General features: G+C 42.6%; 1 protein-coding gene across 10 annotated transcripts in view; it reads right to left on the minus strand.

Moving 5' to 3' along the window:
- LOC126952700 (HLA class II histocompatibility antigen, DRB1 beta chain) overlaps positions 1–24,078 on the minus strand; it is a 174,541-nt gene that overhangs the window by 52,720 nt on the left and 97,743 nt on the right. The window contains exons 1-2 of one of the 10 annotated variants that reach the window (XM_050787528.1): positions 4,507–4,660; positions 1,253–1,522 (exon numbers count right to left, since the gene is read on the minus strand). The exons of 6 other annotated variants lie outside the window; for them this stretch is intronic. In XM_050787528.1, coding sequence (XP_050643485.1) covers positions 1,253–1,522; positions 4,507–4,606 — 370 coding nt within the window. In that variant the 5' untranslated portion in view covers positions 4,607–4,660. Of the gene's footprint in view, positions 1–1,252; positions 1,523–4,506; positions 4,715–24,078 lie in introns of those variants that run through there. 3 more of the 10 variants (XM_050787518.1, XM_050787521.1, XM_050787522.1) reach the window with 3 other exon arrangements.

The following is a 24,078-nucleotide window of genomic DNA, read 5'->3' on the forward strand; positions in this document are numbered from 1 at the left end:
TAAATACAATAATTTTTTTTAAGTAAGGAGAAACCTAGAGACAACAATACCACAAAATGGTAGATTTAAGATGGATTGTAAATCATTAATCAAAATTTTGCAATATATTTTATTAAATAAAAATGTTCAAATTCTTAACATGGAAAAGAATTTTCAAAATCAACATACCACAAACTGGAGCAAATGCTGAATCAAATATCAATAAAGTGTTAATAATCTTACAGTACAAAGAACCCACAAAGTCACTGAGAAAAATACTAAGCCCTCGAGATATTAGACAGTAGATCATTGTCCATTACCTGCCTAATACGATAGGGAATTCTTAGAGCAGTAATTATAACTGGCCAATAAATAGGTCAAAATAATTCAAAGGAATTACAAATAAAAAATATAAATTAAAAATTAACCAGAAACATACATTTTCAACTTTTGGAGAATGTCATAATAAAAGTCAACAAAGGGGAAAGTGAGGTGAGTTGTATCACAACTATTACATGTAAAAGAATAATATGTAACTACTAGAAAACTATTAGCATTATAACAAAAGAATAACTGTGTTAAAACTTTAATTCAAGAAGTTAGTTTCACAGTCATTTCTACTATGTAAACCTGTACACACTGAAAAAAAAAAATTAGCAAGAAATTTAGACTTAAAGAAACTTCAGGGTGCCTCAGAGGTCTCCTCAATTTCCCTAGAAATTAATCTAATGCTTTTGCAAATGAACACCACACCTTTTTATTTCAGAGATTACATGAAGGGTGTGTGCCAGGGACAGTCTGGAACTGGCCTCCTCACATTATCCCAAACCTTCCATACCCCTCAGCTCTCCTCCCCTAAACCTTCACCCCAACCACATACTCCTTACACTTCCCTTCCCTGCATCTCTAAGGACCCAGGACAATCAAGGTCTCCTCTCTCTCCAGCCCCCTGCACCCACCTCCCATGTCACCTCCCCACAGAGGCCTCCAAGGATAAGAAGCAGCCCCCTCCTGCCTCCCCTCCCACAACAGACACACAGACAAATCCACACTCTACACACACCTGTGCTCTCAGAACTGCTTGGTCGGGATAGAGAGGATTCTAAATGATCACAGATGGCGCGCGCTCTGTCTCTGTCTCTCTCTCTGTCTCTCTCTCTGTCTCTGTCTCTCTCTCTGACACACACACACACACACACACACACACACACACACACACACACTCAGATTCCCAGCTCACAGGGACCCAGGCCCCGCCCCCCGCCGCGCTCACCTCGCCGCTGCACTGTGAAGCTCTCACCAACCCGGTAGTTGTGTCTGCAGTAGTTGTCAACCTGGGCCCGCCTCTGCTCCAGGAAGTCCTTCTGGCTGTTCCAGTACTCGGCGTCAGGCCGCCCCAGCTCCGACACCGCCCGGTACTCCCCCACGTCGCTGTCGAAGCGCACGAACTCCTCCTGGTTATAGAAGTATCTGTCCAGGTACCGCACCCGCTCCGTCCCGTTGAAGAAATGACACTCAGATGTAGAGTACTCCAAGAAACGTGCTGTGGGGACACGAAGGATCCGGTCACACGGGCGGCCTCCTGAGAAGACACTGACAGCGACGCCGCCATCCGGGGCTCCTGGGCAGGGCGCGGGCACTGGGAACCTTAACCCGCCCCACCCGCACCGCCCACCCCCAGCAGCCCAGGGGCTCATCCTCCGTCTTCCTGAGGCGAACGGGGGCCTGGGGGGCCAGGCGGGAAAACCCCTTTCGATCCCCAGGTTTTGGGGACCCCCTCCCTGCCTCCAGTCAGCCTTAACCTCATCCTCACTTCTACTCGCTCTTCAAATGATCCAATCCAGTTTCTCCCTGTGTACTCGATTGACTGCAAATATCAACTCCACCAAACCCAGCGCTTGCTTCTCTGTCAGGTTCTCACTCCCCCTCCTCTTAGTGGTACTCACCACAATTGGCCTCTCCCTTCTCCTTGAAAAAAATCTGTTTTCCTTGACTTACACGCATTATGTTCTCTTGTTTTTTCTCCAACATCCCTGGGCTCTTTCTCAGCCCCCTTTGCTGGCCTGTGCCCTCTTCTTTTTTCTCCGCACAATCCATCTCCCTATGTATCCTCTTCCACTCCCTGGAATTTAACATACTACACATATTGATGCTGCCAACATAAATACCTGAAACCCTAGCCTCACCATGAGTCTCTTAAATGCCACTGACCTGATTTTTCTACATGAATGTCAAGAAATCATTTGAAATTTAAACAAAACTTTTATTTCCAACCACCCACTTCAAGTCATTTCCTCTCATAGTTTTTCCTGTGTCAATAAAAAACACCACCACCCACTTGTTTGTCAAAACAAAATCCTTAGGAATAAGCTTGATTGTTCCATCCCCTTTACAGTAATTCATTAACAAACTCAGCAAAAATACATGCCAAGTCTGTCCACTTTATCCTTTTCACTGTCTTTATCACTAATGCACTCCATGAAGCCACAAGCTTGTTTTCCCAGGAGAATTCCCTGCTGTGCTGCTAAATAGTCTTCCTGACCACTCGTGAACCCCAACAATCCAATCCCCACAGAGTAGGTAGGATTAATTTTAATAATTGAATATAGGCAGGGCGCAGTGGCTCATGCCTGTGATTCCAGGACTTTGGGAGGCTGAGGTCGGTGAATCATCTGAGGTCAGGAGATCGAGACCATCCTGGCTAACACGGTGAAACCCCATCCCTACTAAAAATACAAAAAATTAGCCATGTGTGGTGGCACGTGCCTGTGGTCCCAGCTACTCGGGAGACTGAGGCAGGAGAATTGCTTGAACCCAGGAGGTGGAGGTTGCAGTGAGCCGAGATTGTGCCACTGTAATCTAGCCTGGGCAACAGAGCGAGACTCCATCACAAACAAACAAACAAACAAACAAAAGTTAATATAAATTAACTCTCCCTGTAACCATACAGTAACTTATCTATTTAAATAAAATTCAGTCTGGGCATGGTGGCTCACGCCTGTAATCCCAGCACTTTGGGAGGCCAAGGCAGACAGATTATCTGAGGTCAGGAGTTCAAGACCAACCTGGTCAACATGGTGATACCCCACCTCTACGAAAAATACAAAAACATTAGCCAGTATGGTGGTGGGTGCCTGTAATCCCAGCTACTTGGGAAACTGAGGCAGGAGAATCACTTGAACCTGGGAAGCAGAGGTTACAGTGAGCTGAGATTGTGCCACTGCACTCCAGCCTGGACAACAGGAATGAAACTTCATCTCAAAAAAATACAGTTAAATTAAATTAAAAAATAAATAAAAATAAAATAAAATTCAAATTTTTTACCGTGGACATCAGAGCCTATAATGACGAGGCTCCTGACTTCCTCTCTGTGTCCTACCTCATCTTCTGTCTCTCCACTTCCTTGCTTTCTATACGTCGGCACCTCTAGCCTTCTTTCTCTCCCTCCACATAATTTCCCACACCAGGGTTTTCCCCCGATTCGGTCTCCCTGGAACTTTCATCCGTTAGATCTTCACCACTGTCTACTTATTTTGTTGTCTCAGCTGAATATCACTTTCTCAGGTACAGCTCCCTAAACATACGAACTAAAGTAGGTGAATCCATTTCTCTCTTTTCATGAACCTGATGTCTTTTCTTCAGTGCATGATGTCTCTGTAACATTTTCTTCTTTGTTAAATGCTTATTGGGTTAGTGTTTGTCTCTTCTACACTTGTGTAACTTCCATGAGAGTAGAGACCCTCTCTATCTTAATCAAACAGAATGATTTGAACCTAGAATGGAGCCCAGGCCACAGTAGCTGCTGAGAAAAAGAAGCATGGTTTACATTAATAGACCAGGATACAGGAACTGATCACTGCGGGGATCCTGGAAAGCAAGAGGGGGCTTAAGCTCCAGCACTCTTTCATTTTGATGTCACACTAGACCCCTTCTCCTGGTGAGAAATACAGACAAACTTCTTCTTTCTCCTCCTTCTAGTTGGAAGAAGAATTCACAGATAAAGAAACAGTGATTTAAGAAAAAGGAAATCTTTTTATTAAGAGTCATCTCTTTTGGCCTGGGCACAGTGGCTTACATCTTTAATCCTGGCACACTGGGAGGATATAACCCAGGGTTGTCTAGGAGAGACACTTTGAATTCCCTTGATTCCCACAAAATTTTCAGTAAAAACCTCCTTTTGTCTGACATAAGTCAACATAATAAAGGGAAGTGCTGTATGGGGAATTTATTTTAGCATCCTTATTTCTAAATCCTCTAAAGACCCTGAGGACATGTGATGCAAAGGTTTTATTGGTATAGATTTGAAAAAGAAACGACCTGTATGGAGTCCCCTTACACAAGTCTCATGGAGAGGGCAAGTAGTCAAGTTCCTTTTTGTGGTGGAAATAATTTGGGATCCAATGATAAAGATGGACAATCTCTGAAAAAAGTCACAATTTCATAACAGACATGGTCCGGGCACAATGTTAACACAACTCCCTATTTTCCCCACTCCATAGTAGCTCAGCACCCACAATGTGCACTTACGTCGGGTGTCCCCAGCCAAAGCCAGTGGGGAGCTCAGCACCATCAGTGTCACTGTGAGAGCTGCCATGCAGGAGCCTCCAGGGAGCTTCAGACACACCATGCTGGAGAACAGGACAGGACCAGGGGCCAGGGTAGCAGGCAAGTCTCACTCAGGGAGAACTATGACCCCCCCTCCACCCACATTCCAAATTATAGGGAGGAAGTTACTGATTTCCTTGCTCCTGGATTGGGTAATCTCGTGTTGGAGAACCAATCAACATCTGAGTTCAACAGCATCATCAGTCGCAGGTCAGAGATTCAGTATGAAGATCCTCTTCTGAAACAATTTTCTTCTTTAAAGGATTGTTTTAATTTAGTACTTGAAAGGTTTGATCCAGTTGCATGTAAAACACTTTAATTGGGTCCCTATTGTTAGCCATCTCTGTGCTGGTCGGTGATGTGTTCACAAGTTTGAGCCTTGTAAGAGCATTCATTTCCCACTTGACAAGAGAATTGTTTGCAGAAGTGAGTGTGTGAGTGTGTTTAGGAGTAAAGGAGATGGAGGGAACGTGGTTGCCAATGTGCAGACCTTTAATCTGGTCCTTATTGCACCATATCTTAATGTTGTAGATTTGGGAAAATTACTTCATATCTCATAGTTGAAATGAAGGCACCGTGATCTTTCAGGTCTTTCAATACTGGAAAATCCTGTGATTCTCTGGACACCTCAAGGAGCAGCAGCCCCAGGTATCTGATGATATGACAGAATGACAGCTGTTGACTGGAGAGTGCAATCTGCACCTCTTTACAGGTAGGGATGTCTCTAATAAGTTAAAGGAAATTGAAAGTTTTTAATAATTTAATCTGAGTAAAAGTTTTTTTCAAATGTGTCTCCTGATGCTGCCCCCAAGTTTAGTGGCACCTCCAAACCACACACAGGCAAGGGGTTTGCAGGGCCACCTATGTGCAATGGAGGGTCTGAAGGTGCCTTTGTATAGCACTTACCCTAACAATGTGATAAGGTCAACTGTGCAATCAAAGTATTCAGGGGTCTGAGAGATCGATCAAAGACTCAACGTCAGCTGTTGACAGAACAACTCTGTTTTAAAATAATTAATATTTTATGTGAAGAGTGTTCAATCCCTCATTCCTGGTTCCCATCATTTGACCGAGGCTATGGCCCTTTACTATTAGGCTTCTCTTGTTTTATCATAAGGGAAGATATAAGAAGACTTTGCTAAATAATATGTTACAGAATGTTCAGAAAAGAGAACCCTAGGGAAAAACTATGAATTACATCAGTTGATGTAATCATATAATTTTACATGTATAATTCTACATTTAGATAATTATTATTCTTTATATTATTATTAATTTTTTTTCTTTGAAATGGAGTCTTGCTCTGTCGCCCAGGCGGGAGGGCAGTGGCGTGATCTTGGCTCACTGCAAGCTCTGCCTCCCGGGTTCATACCATTCTCCTGCCTCAGCCTCCCAAGTAGCTGGGACTACAGGGGTCTGCCATCATGCCTGGCTAATTTTTTTTTGTATTTTTAGTAGAGACGGGGTTTCACCGTGTTAGCCAGGATGGTCTCGATCTCCTGACCTCGTGATCCGCCTGCCCCAGCCTCCCAAAGTGCTGGGATTACAGGCTTGAGCCACCCCTGAGTTCTAGGAGAAGATCTTGCAGAGACATCACCTTTGCCCCAGATGCCGGCCTGGGCCCAGCAAATGGAGCTGCCCACCTCAGGCTGCAAGAAGCTGTGACAGGGGCTACCTGCAGGCTCCACAGATTGGGTGGGAGACCCACCCTACCGCAGCAGGGTCCAGGCCTCTCTGCCCTCCATGCCCTCAAGGCTGAGAAGGCCTCCATGTCCCTGATCTCCGGGGTGTCTGCTCCCACTGCCTGGCCTCTCTCCCCGGTCTCTCCCAGCTCCTGCTCTGATCTCAGAGTGGAGGTGGGCCCAGCCCCGGTGCTGCCACAGCCTGGTCGGGTGTGTGCACACTCAGGGCAGCACTGACATACCAGTCTCCTGCCACCTCAGCCATGGGGAAGCTGAAAGAAGATGGGCTGAGGAAACTGGCGTGGCCTATAGGTGCCCCTTGGCATGAGCAGCCTGGTCGCCATGGATAGTGGTGGGAGGCAAACAGCCTCCTGGGCAGAAAGAGGCAGGTCCCTGCTGAGGCCCTGCTCACCAGGCTGGGCTGCCAGTCCTGCTGACAGCAGTGGGAACTTGTGCCTTTTCTGGGCCTGCCCCATGGCCGCCCATGATGTGCACTTCCCTCTGAGGCCTGTAAAAGCCCTGGGCTCAGGCAGGCTGGAGCAGAGGATGGAGAGAGCCGAGAGAGAGGACAAGGAGATGAGCGATGACCTGCTGCAGAGAGGAGTTGCCCTCCTGAGAGGAGCTACCCTCTCTGCGGAGAGCTGAACAGGTGTTGGGACAACCTGGCTATGGAGAGGAGCTGCCCACTGCAGGTCTCTGAGTTGTTCTATGGCTTAATAAAGCTCCTCTTTGTCCTGCTGAACCTCCACGTGTCTGCGTTCCTCATTCTTCCTGGACTCAGGACAAGAACTGGGGATCTGCCACCGAATGGTGAGGCTAAAAAAGCTGTAACACAAACATGGCTGAAACATGCCCCTTGCTCGCCATGTCGTGGGCAAAGAGAAGGAAAGAAGAGTTGTGGCTCTTCAGGGAGCCCAAACCTGGAGCTCACTGAGCCAGGGCTGTGACTCACTTTTTAGGGCCTGTGGTTCCTGGGGTCTCCAAGCTTCCAGGTGCCACGTTGTTCCCAGTGCCAGCTGTGGAAGCTGCTTGTGGTGTGCCTGGTCCAGCTGCAGCCTCACAGGGAGCTGACACCCATGGCAGCACCTAGAGCTGCCTGCCCTGCGCAGCTAACATGCCCGGCTTTGCACAGTGGCCGGACCTCACACTCAGTTGCTCACACATCCCTCGTCACCTGACTCACCCTTGGTAGGTGTGGGATCCAGGCCGGTAGTGTGGGCTGAGCACTGCATGCCAGGCAAAGTGGGTGGAATGAGCCCAGCTGGCCGGAGTAAAACTCGGGCAAAGGCATTACCAGTCACAGGATTCTGGCAAGAAAAGCAACACCCCAATGATCCCATAACAGTTATATGGTTAGCCTGGCTCTGTTTCCCCACCCAAATCTCATCTTGAATTGTAATACCCATAATCTCCACATGTCCAGTGTGGGACCTGCTGGGAGGTGATTAGATCATGGGGACCATTTCCCCCATGCTGTTCTTGTCATAGTGAGTGAGTTCTCACGAGATCTGATGGTTTTTATAAGTGTTTGACTTATAAAATATACCCTCCTATGGGTACAGTCTCTCTCGCCTGCTGCCGTATAAGATGGTCCTCTTCCTCTTCTGCCATGATTGTAAGTTTCCTGAGGCCTTCCCATCCATATAGAACTGTGAGTCAATTAAACCTTTTTCCTGCCGGGCACAGTGGCTCTTGCCTGTAATCCCAGCACTTTGGGAGACCTAGGCAGGTGGATCGAGACCCTCATGGCTAACATGGTGAAACCCCATCTCTACTAAAAATACAAAAATTAGCTAGGGCTGGGTGCAGTGGCTCACGCATATAGTCCCAGCACTTTGGGAGGCCAAGGCGGGCAGATCACCTGAGGTTGGGAGTTTGAGACTAGCCTGACCAGCATGGAGAAAAAATACAAAAATCAGCCGGGCATGGTGGCGCATACCTGTAATCCCAGCTACTCAGGAGGCAGAGGCGGGAGAATTGCTTGAACCAGGGAGGTGGACGTTGTGGTGAGCCGAGATTGCACCATTGCACTCCAGGCTGGGCAACAAGAGCGAAACTTAGTCTAAAAAAAAAAAAAAGCCAGCCAGGCATTGTGACATGAACCTGTAGTCCCAGTTACTCAGGAGGCTGAGGCAGGAGACTTGCTTGAACTCAGGAGGCGGAGGTTGCAGTGAGTCGAGATCACACCACTGCACTCTAGCCTGGTGACAGAGCGAGATTCCGTCTCAAAAAAAAAAATGAAAAGAAAATTTTTTTTGTTTTGTTTTGTTTTTGAGATGGAGTCTCGCTCTGTTGCCAGGCTGGAATGCGGTGGCGTGATCTCGGCACACTGCAATCTCTGCCTTCCGGGTTCAAGTGGTTCTCCTGCCTCAGTCTCCTCGGTATCTGGGACTACAGGTGCACACCACCATGCCCAGCTATTTCTTTTTCTTTTCTTTTCTTTTTTTTTTTTTAGTAGAGATGGGGTTTCACCTTGTTGGCCAGGATGGTCTCGATCTCTTGACCTCGTGATCTGCCCGTCTCGGCCTCCCAAAGTGCTGGGATTACAGACATGAGCCACCGCGCCTGGCCCCTTTATCTTTAGAAATTACCCAGTCTCAGGTATTTTCTTACGGCAATGTAAGAATGCACTATTACAGGTGGTAAAGAAAAGTAATTGTTTATCAACAACACACTGAAATAGGGTTAATGGGGGCATTTTCAAAACTTGTTACCATGATTTTATTATCTCCATGAAATGCTTCTGGAATATACCGCATAGAATTCTTTCTTTACTGTGGAATTTTCTGAACATTCTATGGGGACATTTTTTATGTACTTATTGCTTCAAGTTTCTTCAAATAATGATTTTTCTGAATATACTATACTATTTTGATGGCTCCTGGATGAATTTTCTGGTGTTTGAACCGGTTAATTGCAGTGAGGGGAGCTGCAGGATTTGTGTGATCCCTTCATCCTGAATAGTCTGAATGTCGAATGTATCATATAAGGTCTGTTATCGTTAGAGCAGGCAGATAGTCAGAAACGAGCAGGCAAGGGAGCCCCTGGGAAAAGGAGTCTTGGAGTCACTGCCCACTAATCATCAGCACTGTGCACTAATAGCAAAAAGGACAATGGCCACACTGGCTACATCTGGCCTTGTGGTTGGTCCCTCCATTCCTGGAGGGAACTTATCAGGCCCTAGCCAGAAACAGCCATAGCAGGGACTTTCTCCACTGATGAAATTGTGCACTCCTCCAATAACTAGATATAGTTATTTGAGAGATAACCTAGAATAGCCTTTTGCTCACTATGGTAGTAAAAAACACACCTCTGGGTGGAGATTTTTAATACTGAGACATGCAACATGTGTAGTAGCAAGTACAACCACAGAGCATGAGCACCCAAAGAGTCCTCCTGAAACATGTTTGCAAGTGACACGCCCTCAGGCCCCTTCATGAATAATCATGTGAGATTCTCACAAAAAGAGTTCTGGCCGGGCGCGGTGGCTCACGCCTGTAATCCCAGCACTTTGGGAGGCTGAGGCGGGTGGATCACCAGGTCAGGAGATCAAGACCATCCTGGCTAACACGGTGAAACCCTGTCTCTACTGAAAAATACAAAAATTTAGCCGGGCGTGGTGGTGGGCGCCTGTAATCCCAGCTACTCGGGGCTGAGGCAGGAGAATGGCGTGGATCCAGGAGGCGGAGCTTGCAGTGAGCGGAGATTGTGCCTCTGCACTCCAACCTGGGCGACAGAGCGAGACTCCGCCTCAAAAAAAAAAAAAAAAAAAAGAGTCCTTCAGCACTGACTGCTGCTGGCTCCTCTTTTAGAGCAGCCCACACTGTCTCCTCTTTCAGAGCGTACTGTCTCTTTAAATATAAACACTGCTACTACTGTGTTTCCAGCTGGAACATCCCAGAACTGTTTTCCACTCCTCTCTAGGAATGTACTTTATCGTGCTTCAATAAACTCTGCTACTCAACCCTTGCTATGCATCTCTTTGCCGAATTCTTTCTTCCAAGTTAGACAGGAATGGAAGATTCATGCACTTCTTAAGTAACAGAATTAATCAGAAATATCCAGGCTCATTGGGTTGGTCTCTTTCTGAGCGTGTGCAGGCAATTCTGTTACTGTTGTCTCGTCCTCAGCAGGAGCACCCTAAAGCAGGGTTTGTTTGTTGGGAGATCTCTACTGGGCAATGGGTTCAGAATCAGTTTTCGGTTCTTGAGTCTGCAAGTCAATAACATGTCTGTATCTTCAGTAGAGTAAATCTGAAACCCCCGGGTTTGGCCTCTGAAAATGGCTGAGACAGATGGAGAGGAGGAGATAGGAGTAGACTATGGAGCAGAATGAGAAGAAGACCCAAAATATTACAAGATTTACATATCAGCATTGCTCATTCCAAACTTAAAGAGGAATGAGAGTAGATACTGCAGATTGACATTGCGTGTTCCTTTAGAAAAAGCATTAGATACCTGTTTTATTAGCAGGAGAACAGTCTGACTTATTACTGAAACCATCATACATTTGGACATGTGTATTTGGGTGGAAAAACTGAGTAATGGGGGCAGTGGCAAGATATGGCATTAAGATGAGAAGAAAACATTAGAAAAATAATTAGCTATTTCTCATTTGTCTGTAAAAGTATGATGATACTTATTTCTAAAATGGTTACTAGAACCTACCACAAACCATAAAGGTGAATTATCCATGACAGTGTGATAGACTGCAAATAAATGTTGAGTTAGATTTGGATTTCATCTGGGCTGTATCATATACTAGGTATGTTTTCATTTGTATCTTAGCCTCAGATTCCTCATAAAAATACTGCCGTCAATTTTTACTGCATTGAATTGTTATCAGAATTAAAGGAAAAATATAAGCAAAGTAATTAGGTACCATGTTTGGTGATAATAAAATATTGCAAAAAGTAAACTTTCCATTGTTTTCCTCAAAATTTCTACAGCTGGATTTTATAAAATAAAACAAGCACACACCAAGGTGGCATGACCTTGTAAGACTTACTAACAAATAACAAGTTTCTTTACCCATGGTTTAGAGAATCCAAGCAGAATTTTGAGAATATTACAGATAGAATAGGCATACATATTTTGTAACATATCTATAATTTTAATATAAAATAAGTAGATGAGCAATACAGAATGCAGTCAAATGCAGACAAATATGGAATGCAAAAGCAAAAATAAATACATATCATTCCATGTAACAAGATCATTTTTAAAAGTAGTTTTAAGTGTACAGAAAAATTGCAGAGAAATATCAGAGAGTTCCCACATCCCTTCTTCCCTAAAACAACCCTCTGCGCAATTTCTCCTATTACTAACATCCTGCATCAGTGTGGTACACTTGTTACCACTGATGAAGCAATACTGATACTTATTGTTAATTGAGGTCCATAGTTGAATTAGGGTTCATTCATATTACACAGTTCTATGGGTTTTGATAAATACATAACGTCATATATCCACCATTAAAGTAGAACTGACCCAAGAGTCCCATAGACAGTTTTTCTTTTAAATCTGCATTTAAATGGATACTTCTGGTCTTAAATTTGAAACTTATATTTGTTTTATCTAAGTTTCTTTCCAAAAAAGGATCCCCCAGGCCTCTCAAAAAGTATCAAAGAACGGGAACTCACCAGATCATCTCATCCAGACGAGACTCCAGGTTCCCCATTCATCATGATTGTTCCCTTACCCCTCCCTAGTTGCTGTTTTCCCATACATAGTTACATTTCTTCCCTGCTATATAAACCCCTAATTTTAGTCAGTCACAGAGATGGATTTGACACTGGTCTCCCATCTTCTCAGATTCAGCCCTAATTAAATATTAAAGCCTTCTTCGTTGGCAATACTCATTGTCATCTCAGTGATTGGCTTTCTGTGTGGCGAGCAGCAAGATCCAGATGAAGGCCCTTGTGTGCAATACCTAGACTATACCCATGGTGTTTCAGTAACAAAAGTATCCGCGAAGTTGTTTTGCTGACCTAAAATTGTCCCAGGCTCCACCTACTCTTACATTCCTCTTCCTTCTGAACCCCTGGAAACCACTATTTACTGTCTCTGTATTTTTGCCTTTTCCAGAATGTTATATAGTTGTAATCATATGGGACATAGTTCTTTTTAGACTGGCTTCTTTCACTTAACAATGTGCATACAGATTTTCTCCATGTCTGTTCATAGCTTGATAGCTTATTTTTTTTTAATTTTAAATAATGACCCATGATATGGATATACCGCAATTTGTTTATCCACTCACTTACTGGAGGACATCTTGGTTGCTTTGAATTTTGGGCAATTATGAATAAAGCTGCTATAAACATTCGTGTGCACTTGTTTGTGTGGACAGAATTTTCCACACATTTGGGTATTACTTAGGATTGCAATTGTTGAATTTTATGGTGGAGTATGTTTAGGTTTGTAATAAACAGCTGGAGTGTCTGTCAGGTGTGGTGGCTCATGCCTGTAATCCTAACACTTTAGGATGCCAAGTTGGGCAGACCACGAGGTCAAGAGATCGAGACAATCCAGGCCAACATGGTGAAACCCCATCTCTACTAAAAATATAAAAATTAGCTGGGGGTGGTGGTGTGCGCCTATAATCTCAACTACTTGGGAAATTGAGGCAGGAGAATCGCTTGAACGGGGGAGGTGGATGGTGCAGTGAGCTGAGATCAGGGCACTGCACTCCAGCCTGGCAGCAGTGCAAGACTCCATCTCAAAAGGAGCTAGACAAATCCACGGTGTTTCAGTAACAAAAGCATCATACAAAGTAATTTCCCTAACTATGCCTGAGGCTCAACCTATTCACCCATCTCTCTTCCTCTTGAACCCCTGGATTACTTCCTCTCTGTATTTTTGCCTTTTCCACAGTGTCATATAGTTGTGATTTTACAGTATAGAGCTTTTTCAGGCTGGCTTTTTCCACTTAGCAATATGTTTATAAGTTTCCTCCATGTGTTTTCATGCTTGATAGCTTATTTCTCTTTACTGTTGAACAATACCCCATGGTATGGATATATCACAATTTCTTTATCCACTCACCTATTGAGGACATCTTGGGGGCTCCGAGTTTTTGGCAATTATGAATAAAACTGCTATAAACATCCATGTACAGATATTCGTGTGGACATAAGTTTTCCATTCATTTGCTCAGAGATGCCATTGCTGGATTGTATGGTAAGAGTATGATAGCTGTGTAACAAACAGCCAGAGAGTCTGTCAAAGTGACTGTACCGTGTTGCACTCCCACCAGCAATGACTCAGAGTCCTAATTTTTCTAAATCCTTGCCAGCATTTGGTCCTGTGAGAGTTTTGGATTTCGGCCAGAAAATAAAAAACGCTTTTTAAAAACGTTTTACTTTGAAATAATCATAGAGTCACAGGAAATTGCAAAGACAGAACAGAGAACATATGTGTACCCTTTCACCCAGATTTTCTGAATGTTTGTATTTTAAGTAGCTCTGGTGAGAGGTGAAGCTGGTTGGGCTTCTGGGTCAGGTGGAGTCCTGGGTAGAAGTTGTTAGTTGAGCTCATTTGGGGTTCCATTTGTAAGACCATCTGTAGCTTCATGGTCTCGATTTTAGAGGAAACAAATTTGACAAGGAGGTTAAAAATACAGGGCCTGAAGGCAAGTAATAGCAAGATGGCTGCCACGGGACCTAGAAAGGGGAGAAGCCATGTTGCCCAACTCCAGAAGTTGGTATAAGAGTTTGAAAGGCGTTGTCTGATTTTAGAAGCCTTTTCCTGTGGGAGAGCTTAAGGCTGGAGCTTGAGTTTGTTCCTTCCAATGCCCAGACTTCAGGGTTGATTCCCTCCTCATTCAGGGGATAACACATGGGTAAATTTTTCCCCATATTCATGCAGATAATAGCTCCAGCTTTGACTAATATGTCCCTCCCTAATAAGGATATGGGATTTTCAGGCATAACAAGAAAGTCATGTGAAAAGAGCAAAGTCTCCCAATTACAACTGAGGAAGTGGGAGAAATACCTAGTTACAGTCTGTCCCGGGATTCTTCGGATAGTAACGGACCTTGAGGATAGCTGTCCAGGACAGGAGATAAACACTGAGAAAGCTGCACCAGTGTCCAGGAGGAAGTCAATTTCCTGGCCCTCAATGGTTATACATACCCAGGGCTCAGTGAGAGTGATGACACGAGCTGGTGCTTGCCCCAGGCACCCTCAGCCCTGTTGTTGGATCATCTGGTTAGGGGCTTCTGACTCAGAGAACCTTTGCCCTCTGGGGCAGTGCACCTTCCAGTGATTGCCTCGGCATAGTGGACATGGGTGAGTGGGCAGCTTGTTTCTCATTGGACAGTCTTTTTTAAAGTGTCCTTGTAAACCACACTGATAACAAGCCCTACCAGGTGATTGGCCTACTCCATTTTCTGTCCTCTCTGAACCACCAAGGTCTATTTGTCTGAGGGCCAGGAATAGATTTATTTAGGCCTGCTAGTTTGAGGAGGGATCCTAAAATTCCAGATAGTCCCCTCTTCAATGGGGCTTTGGGCAAAAATTATGTCTTTCTGATTGGTGAACCCAGATGCCTAAAGAAGGGAATAGAGTCCTGAAGTTTATACTAGAAATCATTCTTATAGGAGAAACTAGAAAAGCACCAGAGACAAGGAGTGGTTTTTACAAGCAGGACTAGCCTCGGAGAAGAGAGGTGAGAGGAAATTTGTATGACAGGCGTTAGGACCCAGGAGGCAAGGGTCAGGATAGATAGGACACATAGGCAAGTCTCGCTTGGGCGACATTACTTTGAGAGTACCACTCACGGCCGCTGGGTCAACCAACTTGTTGTTGGGACAGTGGAGCTGAATGGCTTTCCTCTTTGTCGACCTTCGGCTCAGCCCGGAAGTACAGGAAAAGTGGAAGCTGGTTCCAGGCAAACCAATGCTCCCAACCTCGAAAAGTTGGTTTGTTAAAGAGCCCTTTCCCAGAAAGCCTGACACCAGTGTCTTTAATCCAGCAGCTACACTAGTTGCTTTTAACTGGCTGACAGGTGCCCAGAATTTAGCCCCTGAATTCCAAGGAAAAATAGGACAGAATGGCAAGCGGAAGGGGTTTGATGGTATGATGGTACTCACCATTTGGTGATAGTTGATGATCCCATCTGGGTCGCCAAATGTGTCCCTTCATGGTTGTCAAAATGTGTCTGGAATTGGTTCCTTCTGGTGGGTTCTTGGTCTTGCTGACTTCAAGAATGAAGCTGCGGACCCTCATGGTGAGTATTACAGTTCCTAAAGATGGTGTGTCCAGAGTTTGTTCCTTCCCGATGTTTAGATGTGTCCAGGGTTTCTTCCTTCTGGTGGGTTCGTGGTCTCACTGACTTCAGGAGTGAAGCCACACACCTTCGCAGTGAGTGTTACAGTTCTTAAAGGTGGTGCATCCGGAGTTGTTTATTCCTCTTGGTGAGTTCGTGATCTCACTGACTTCAGGAATGAAGCCACAGACCCTTGTGGTGACGGTTACAGCTCACAAAGGTAATGTGGACCCAAAGTGTGAACAGCAGTAAGATTTATTGTGAAGAGCAAAAGAATAAAGCTTCCACACCATGGAAGGGGACCTGAGTGGGTTGCTGCTGCTGGCTTGGGTGGCTCGGGGTGGCCAGCTTTTATTCCCTTCTTTAAGCACCCAGATGCACCAATCAGCACTCTGTAAAAACACACCAATCAGCGCTCTGTGTCTAGCTAAAGATTTGCAAATGCAGCAATCAGCACTCTGTAAAAACGCACCAATCAGCACTTGGTGTCTAGCTAAATGTTTGTAAATACACCAATCAGCACTCTGTAAAAATGGACCAATCAGCACTCTATAAAATGGACCAATCAGTGCTCTGTAAAATGGACCAATCAGCAGGGTGTGGGTGGGGCCAAATAAGGGAATAAAATCTAGCTACCGAGTCAGCAGCGGCAACCCACTGGGGTCCCCTTCCACTCTGTGGGAGCTTTGTTCTTTCACTCTTCACAATAAATCTTGCTGCTGCTCACTCTTTGGGTCCGCACTACCTTTATGAGCTGTAACACTCACCGTGAGGGTCTGTAGCTTCATTCCTGAAGTCAGCGAGACCACAAACCCAGTGGGAAGAACAAACAACTCTGGACACGCCACCTTTAAGAGCTGTAACACTCACTGCAAAGGTCTGCGGCTTCACTCCTGAAGTCAGCAAGACCACGAATCCACCAGAAGGAAGAAACTCTGGACGTATCTGAACATTGGGAAGGAACAAACTCTGGACACACCATCTTTAAGAACTGTAACATTCACCGCGGCAGTCCGTGGCTTTATTTTTGAAGTCAGTGAAACCAAGAACCCACTGGGAGAAACTCATTCCAGACACATTAGCACAGTAGCAAAACCAGGAAACTGACTTTGGTATAATATGTGTACATAGTTCTATGCCTGTGTCTTATCATATTTGCAGATTTGTGTAACCACTACACAATCCAATGGAGAGCTATTCCATCCCACAGAAATCTCCCACCATGCTGCCCTTTAGGGTCACGCCCTACTCCTTACACATTATCACCCTGACAACTGACAACCACTAATCTCTTCTCCACCAATCTCTAGAATAGTGTCATTTTGAAAATGTTACATAAATAGAATCACAAAGTATGTGATTTCTGTGACTGGCATTTTCCCTTCAGCATAATGTCCTTGAGATGCATCCAAGCTGTTGCATGTATCAACAGTTTGCTCTTTTTTATTGCTAAGGTATACTTCATTAGATGGAGCCACTGCAGTTTAACTATTTGCCTTTGGAGGGACATTTTGGCTATTTCTAGTTTTGGGGCTATTATAAATAAAGCTGTTGTGAACATTTGTGTAAGATTGTTGTGTGAATATGTATTTTTATTTATCTGATATAAATGTCCCAGAATGTAGTTCCTGGCTCACATGGCAAATATATGTCTAGTTCTTCTTCAAGACACCACCAAACTATTTTCTAGAAAGACTGTGCTATTTTGCATTCTTACCATCAATGTATGTGAAATCCAGTTTTTCTGCATTCTCACTAGCATTTACTATTGTCGTTTTTAAAAAAAAATTTAGCTGTATTAAGAGGTGTACGGGCCGGGGGTGGTGGCTCACGCTTTAATCCCAGCACTTTGGGAGGCTGAGGCGGGCAGATCACAAGGTCAGAACATGGAGATCATCCTGACTAACACAGTGAAATCCCACCTCTATTAAAAATACAAAAAATCAACTGGGCGTGGTGGTGGGTGCCTGTAGTCCGAGCTACTCGGGAGGCTGAGGCAGGAGAATGGCGTGAACCCAGGAGGCGGAGCAGTGGGCTGATAGCGCCACTGCGCTCCAGCCTGGGCGACAGAGGGAGACTCTGTCTCAAAAAAAAAGGTGTGTAGCACTATTGCATCAAGTTCTTAATTTGCATTTCCCTGATGGCTAGTGATTTGCATGTCATTCATTGTGCTTATTTGCCATGTATATATATCTTCTGTGATAAAATGTGTCTTCATATCTTTTGCCCATTTTGTAATTAAATTTCATAGTCTGCACTCTATAGTTTTTATAGTAGAACTTTTATAGTTGACTATATATTCTAGATAATATATTTTGGTAATATATGTGGTTTTAAATATTTTCTCCATATCTCTAGCTTACTTTTCATTTCTTAGCAGGGTACCTCACAGAACAACAGTTTTAAATTTTGGTAAAGCCCCATCTATTGATTTTGTTTGTTTTCTTTTGTGTTTGTGTTTTTTGTTTCCGTTTTGTTTTTGAGACTAAGTCTTACTCTGTTGCCCAGGCTGGAATGCAGTGGTGTGATCTCCGCTCACTGCAAGCTCCGCCTCCCGGGTTCACACCTTTCTCCTGCCTCAGCCTCCAGAGTAGCTGGGACTACAGGCGCCTGCAACTACGCCTGGCTAATTTTTTGCACAGCCTGTGTTTTTGTTTTTTACACATAGCGCTTTTGGCGTCATGTCTACGAACTCAGAACTCAGACACCAGGCCCTAGCTCCTGACGATTTTCTCATGTTTTTTCTAAACCTTTAACATGTAGACATGATTTAATTGGGGTTAAATGTTCTCAGAAGATGTGAGAATTTGTTAAGTTTCTTTCTTGCATCTTTTGCCTTTTGCTTCCTTTTTAATTTTGTTTGGTTTTGTTTTTGTCTATGGATTTCCACTTTCTCCTGGACCGTATTTTGAAAAGACTATAGACTATATTACCTCCATTGAATTATTATCATTCTTTGTCAAAATGAGTTGGCATAGGTGTTTCCCTATGTTGGTCAGGTTGGTCTGGAACTCCCAACCTCAGGTGATCTGCCTGCCTTGACCTCCCAAAATGCTGGGATTACAGATGTGAGCCCCAGAGTTCTGCCCTCATATTCTTTTTTTTTCCTTCTTGCTTTAGGTTACTTTGGACTACTTTTTTAGATTCTTGAGGTGGGAACTGAGATTATTGGTTTCTGACCTTTTTTTTCTGCGTGTACATTTTATACTATAAATAGTTTTTCAAAGCACTGCTTTAGCGATATACCAAAGATTTTGATGTGTTACATTTTCATTTTCACTTAGTTGAATATTTTTTTTTATTTTCCTTAAGACATCTTTTTTGATCCACAGGTAATTTAAAAGTATGTTATTTAGTTTCCATGTGTTTGGAGTTGTACTGATTTTCTTCACGTTATTGATTTCTGGTTCAACTCCATTGCTTCTAGATAACACAGTCTGTGTGATTTCAGTTCTTTCACATTTGTTGAGGTTTTTTTTAATGGTCCAGGGTATGATCTACATTGGTAAATATTCCATGGACAGTAAAAAATGTGTATTCTTCTGTTTGGTGTGGTGGTCTGTAAATGTCTATTAGATCTTATTGGTGAATAGTTTTGTTGGGTTTCATTATCTGGCTGAGTTTTTGTACAGTTGTTTTATTAGTATTTCAGAGATGGTTTGTGAAGTCTCAAAGTTTAACTTTGTATTTGTCTATTTCTCCTTCCAGTTCTGACCATTTTTGTTCAACTTATTTGTAACTCAGTTTTTTGATGCACACACATCTCGAATTGCTATAACTTCGGTCTGAATTAACACTTTTATCTTTATTTAGGGTTTCTGTTTGTCTCTTAGAATATTCATTGCTCTGGGTATTTTATGGTATCTGATATTACAGTCATTTCTGCTTTCTTTGACAGATGTTTGTATGGTTTATTTTTTTTCATTCTTCTGTTTCAACCTTCCACTCTTGTAATATTTGCAGTAAGTTTCTAATAGTGAGAGGTGAAGCCAGCTTGACTTCTGGGTCTGGTGGGGACTTGAAGAACTTTTCTGTGGCCAGCTATAGGTTTGTAAAAACGCTCTGTAAAAACTCTGTAAAAACGCACCAATCAGCGCTCTGTGGCTAGCTAGAGGTTTATAAAATGGACCAATCAGCACTCTGTAAAATGGACCATGGGCTGGGGACCAAGTACTCTGGGAATGGACCAATCAGCAAACATGGGCGGGCCCCCCCCCCCCCCCCCTGCCTCCAGCCAGCAACAGAAACCTCTTGGGGTGCCTTCCCACACTGTAGAAGCATTGTTCTTTTGCTCTTCACAGTAAATCTCGCTGCTGCTCACTCTTTGGGTCTGTGCCAACTTTATGAGCTGTAACACTCGCCATGAAGGTCCGTGGCTTCATTCTTGAAGTCAGTGAGACCACAAACTCCATTGTTGAAGTCAGTGAGACCACGGACCACCAGAAGGAACAAACTCTGGACACAATAGGTAGTATATCTATGATTCATTATTTTTCACTCTGACATTTGCCTTTTCAGACAATTTAAATATAATGCAATTATTAATATGTGAGTTCTTATGACTGTCTTTTGCTTTTTGTTTTCTTTTTTGTTTCCTTTGGTTTTAGCTTCTCTGTTTGCTTTTCCTGTGTTTTGATGTGTTCCTTAAGCAATTTTTAGAATTCCCTTTTTTAATCAATCATTTTTTGGTGTATCTCATTGTATAGTTTTTGTGATTTATCTACTAACATAACTTATCATAGTCTACTGGTGCTGACATTTTGTCAATTTGACTAAAGTGTAGAAACTTTACCTCATTTGTATCCCTTTCTATTCCTACATTTATAATATACATTTTTTATTTTCTCTACTTGCATCAAAAACCACGTCTGACCATGTTGTAATTTTTGCCTCAACCATCAAATTAATTTACAAAACTGAAGAAGAGAAGTCTGTTGTTTCAACCCATGTTTTTAATCATTCTATTGTTTATTTTTTTCCTGATCATCCAGGAGTTCTTCCATTATCATTTATATTCCAGTTCAAGCACTTCCTTTAGCTCTTGTTTTAGGATAAGTCTGCGAGCATCAAATTCTCTTGATTTTCCTTCCTCTAAGAATGCCATGGTCGGGCATGGTGGCTCACGCCTGTAATCCCAGCACTTTGAGAGGCCAAGGCATGTGGATACACTGAGCTCAGCAGTTTGAGACCAGCCTCGGCTACATGAGCAAACCCTGTCTCGCCTGAAAATACAAAAATTAGCCAGGCGTGGTGGTTCATGTCTGTAATCCCAGCTACTCAGGAGGCTGAGGTGTGAGGATCACACGAGCCTGGGAGGCAGAGGCTGCAGTGAGCTGTGGTCACGTTACTGCCCTCAAGCCTGGATGAAAGAGCAAGACTCCATCTAAATAACAAACAAAACAAAAACAAAGAATGTCATGATAGAACCTTCATTTTATACTAATATTTTTCTGGTTATACATTCTGGGTTAACATTACTTTCAGCCATTAAAATAACGTGTGCCACTTCTGACTGGCATGCATGATTTCTAATGAGCAATCCACTGTTATTTAATTTATTTTCTTCTATGCATGAGGTGTCATTTCTCTCTTGTTGCTTTCAAGAGTTTTTTGGGGGAAACTGAGGCAGGAGAATGGCGTGAGCCCAGGAGGCGGAGCTTGCAGTGAGCCGAGATCGCGCCACTGCACTCCAGCCTTGGCGACAGAGCGAGACTCTGTCTCAAAATAATAATAATAGTGATAATAATAAAAAGAGTTTTTTTGGTCTAAATTTCTTTGGTTTTATCTTCGTTTGGGTTTGCACAGATTCTTGAGTTTTTGCATTTAAGTCTTTGTCCAAATTTGGAAAATAGTCAGTCTTCCTTCAAATACTTTTTGGACATCACCAATTTGTCATCTCTCTCTAAGATTCCAGTGACACAAATTTCGTATCTTTTGTTATAGTCTTACAGATTTATCAGCATGAAATAATAGTAATATGAACAACTTTACAAAATAAATTTGCATGTAATGAATAAATTACTCAAAATGTACAATGTACTGAAGCAGACAAATACCATAAATTATGAAGAGTTCCACATCTTACAGAGAAAGTAAGCCCATTCCGTAAAGCTTTCCCAAGACAAAGCCGCAGGTTCATCCAGTTTCAGTAACTATTTTAAACTATTTAAGGAACAAACAACACTAACTTTATGCAAACTTCAAACATATTTGAAAAAAGGAAAAATACTTGCAGTTATGTTTAATGAAATCTGTGTAAACTTTAAGACCTGAAAAGAACTCTACAACAAGTAGGAATTTATGGAACAGTAACACTTACGAGCCAAGTTCTTAAGAAAATATTAGCCAACTGAATTCAGTGATATAAAAGATGGCTACTACCTCATGACCAAGTGGAGTTCATTCCAGAAATTCAAGGTTGTTGGAACATTTGAGACTCAATTAGTGTGATTCACTACATTAGCTGAAGGAAGGAGAAAAGACATGCAACCACCTTGATAGAGTCTTAAAATATTATTTGACAGAATTTGGCACTTGGCCTTAATTTTCAAAAAATCTGGCTGTGCGTGATGGCTCATGCCTGTTATCCCAGCACTTTGGGCAGCTGAGTTGGGTGGATCACCTGAGGTCGGGAGTTCGAGACCAGCCTGACCAAAAGGAGAAACCTTGTCTCTACTAAATATACAAAATTAGCCGGGCATGGTGGCACGTGCCTGTCGTCCTAGGTACTCGGGAGGCTGAGGCAAGAGAATCGCTTGAACCTGGGAGGCAGATGTTGCAGTGAGCTGAGATCACGCCACTGAACTCCATTCTGGGCAACAAGAGCAAAGCTGCGTCTCAATACATAAATAAATAAATAAAAACAAAAATCTGTTTGCAAACTTGTATTTAAAAGGTATTTCTTCAATCTAAGAAACGATTGCTAACCTATTGCACACATTAGTCCCAGCAGTGAAATATATGTAAAACTGTCTCTTTCATATCTGGAGTAGTAGTCAGACAATGAAAATGGCAAGAAAATTATACGAAAGAGATAATAACTGCATCCAGGTAAAATTGTCGTTATTTACTCTTGATCTAATCAGATACTTAGAAAATAAAAATAATAGACAAATTCATAGATTTAATAAGTAAATTTAAATAATGTTGCTGGATACAAAGTCACTATACATTAAACCAATTATGTTACTGATATAGTTTGGATGTTTGTCCCTTCCAAATCTCATGTTGAAATGTAACCTCCAATGTTGTATCCTTTTATAATCAAGCATTTAAAACAATATTTTTTTCTAAGGACTGCCTTGGTTGCATAACAAAAATTTTTAAATATTCATTTTAGTACTATTTTATTTACAATTATCTTCTAATTTTCCTTCTGATTTTATTTGACAAGCCATAGATTATTTAGAAACGTATTATTTTACTTCCAAAAATTTGGGCAATGTTCTTCATCTTATTTGTAATTTGATAAGACTGTGTTCAGATAATATACTCTGTATGATTTCATTCTTGCGAAAGTAATTGAGACTACTTTTATCGTCACAGTATTTGTTCTATTTCATGGATAATCTTTGTGCAATGTAAATAAATAAACATTCTGTAGTTCTCAGATGTCAGTATATATGTCAATTATAAATGCCAGCTAAGTCAAGGTGATTGAAAGCATCGTTCCTATCTTGATTTCCTTCCTGATCTTTGTTTGCATGAAGCTACAGAGATGTTTGTTGACTTCTATCTACCTCCCTAGTTCCCACACCACCAGCATGAAGTCAGAAAACGTTCTGGAAGGAGACTCAGCTGGCAGGGTAAAGTAGATATATATTATTCAGGGGACCTCTATAGATCGTAATGCAGTACACAAGCCCACAGGGCTGTTTACAACTTAGCTGCTTTGTCCTCAGTCCCTCACAATCTCCCTTTCTCAGCCAGGCTCAATCTTCTCCCCCGTTAAGATTCCGTAGAGGGATCAAATAATAAGAGTGGACATTCGTCCCTACTCACCTAAGTGGAATTTGTTCATCTCCGGAATTTGGAATTTTTATACTTTTTGATCTATAGCTCATTAAAATTTTAAAAATAAGATTATTTTCCAGTTTATCCATTTAGCCTAGTCTATATCTTTTTTTGTTCTTATAGTAACAGTGACAGTTCTTGCAATTTTCTACTTCCTAATTGGCATTATGTTTTATGATTTTTTTTCCAATTCATGTTGATAGTCCTACATAATTTACTTAAAGCCCTGTATATTATTCCTTTCTATGTCTATACCACAATTTACCTTTCTTCTAAATATTGAGAATGTTTCTTTTCTCTCCTGTTACATTTTTGATATGTCATCATGGACGTACAAGGAAAAATGTACCGAGACTGTAAAAACCTAGAGTGGAAATACTGTATTATCCAAATGACTCAGGGTTACACCAATCTATGCTCACAGTGCCCCACACGACACCAAACGTCATCCTGCAGTGTGCTGTCATTTCACATGCTGCATAGTTTTTAGGATGTACAAAATTTTTATAATCAAGACAAATGGATCAGTC

The sequence above is a fragment of the Macaca thibetana genome, chromosome 4 (assembly GCF_024542745.1).
Source record: "Macaca thibetana thibetana isolate TM-01 chromosome 4, ASM2454274v1, whole genome shotgun sequence".
Taxonomy (NCBI): Eukaryota; Metazoa; Chordata; class Mammalia; order Primates; family Cercopithecidae; genus Macaca; species Macaca thibetana.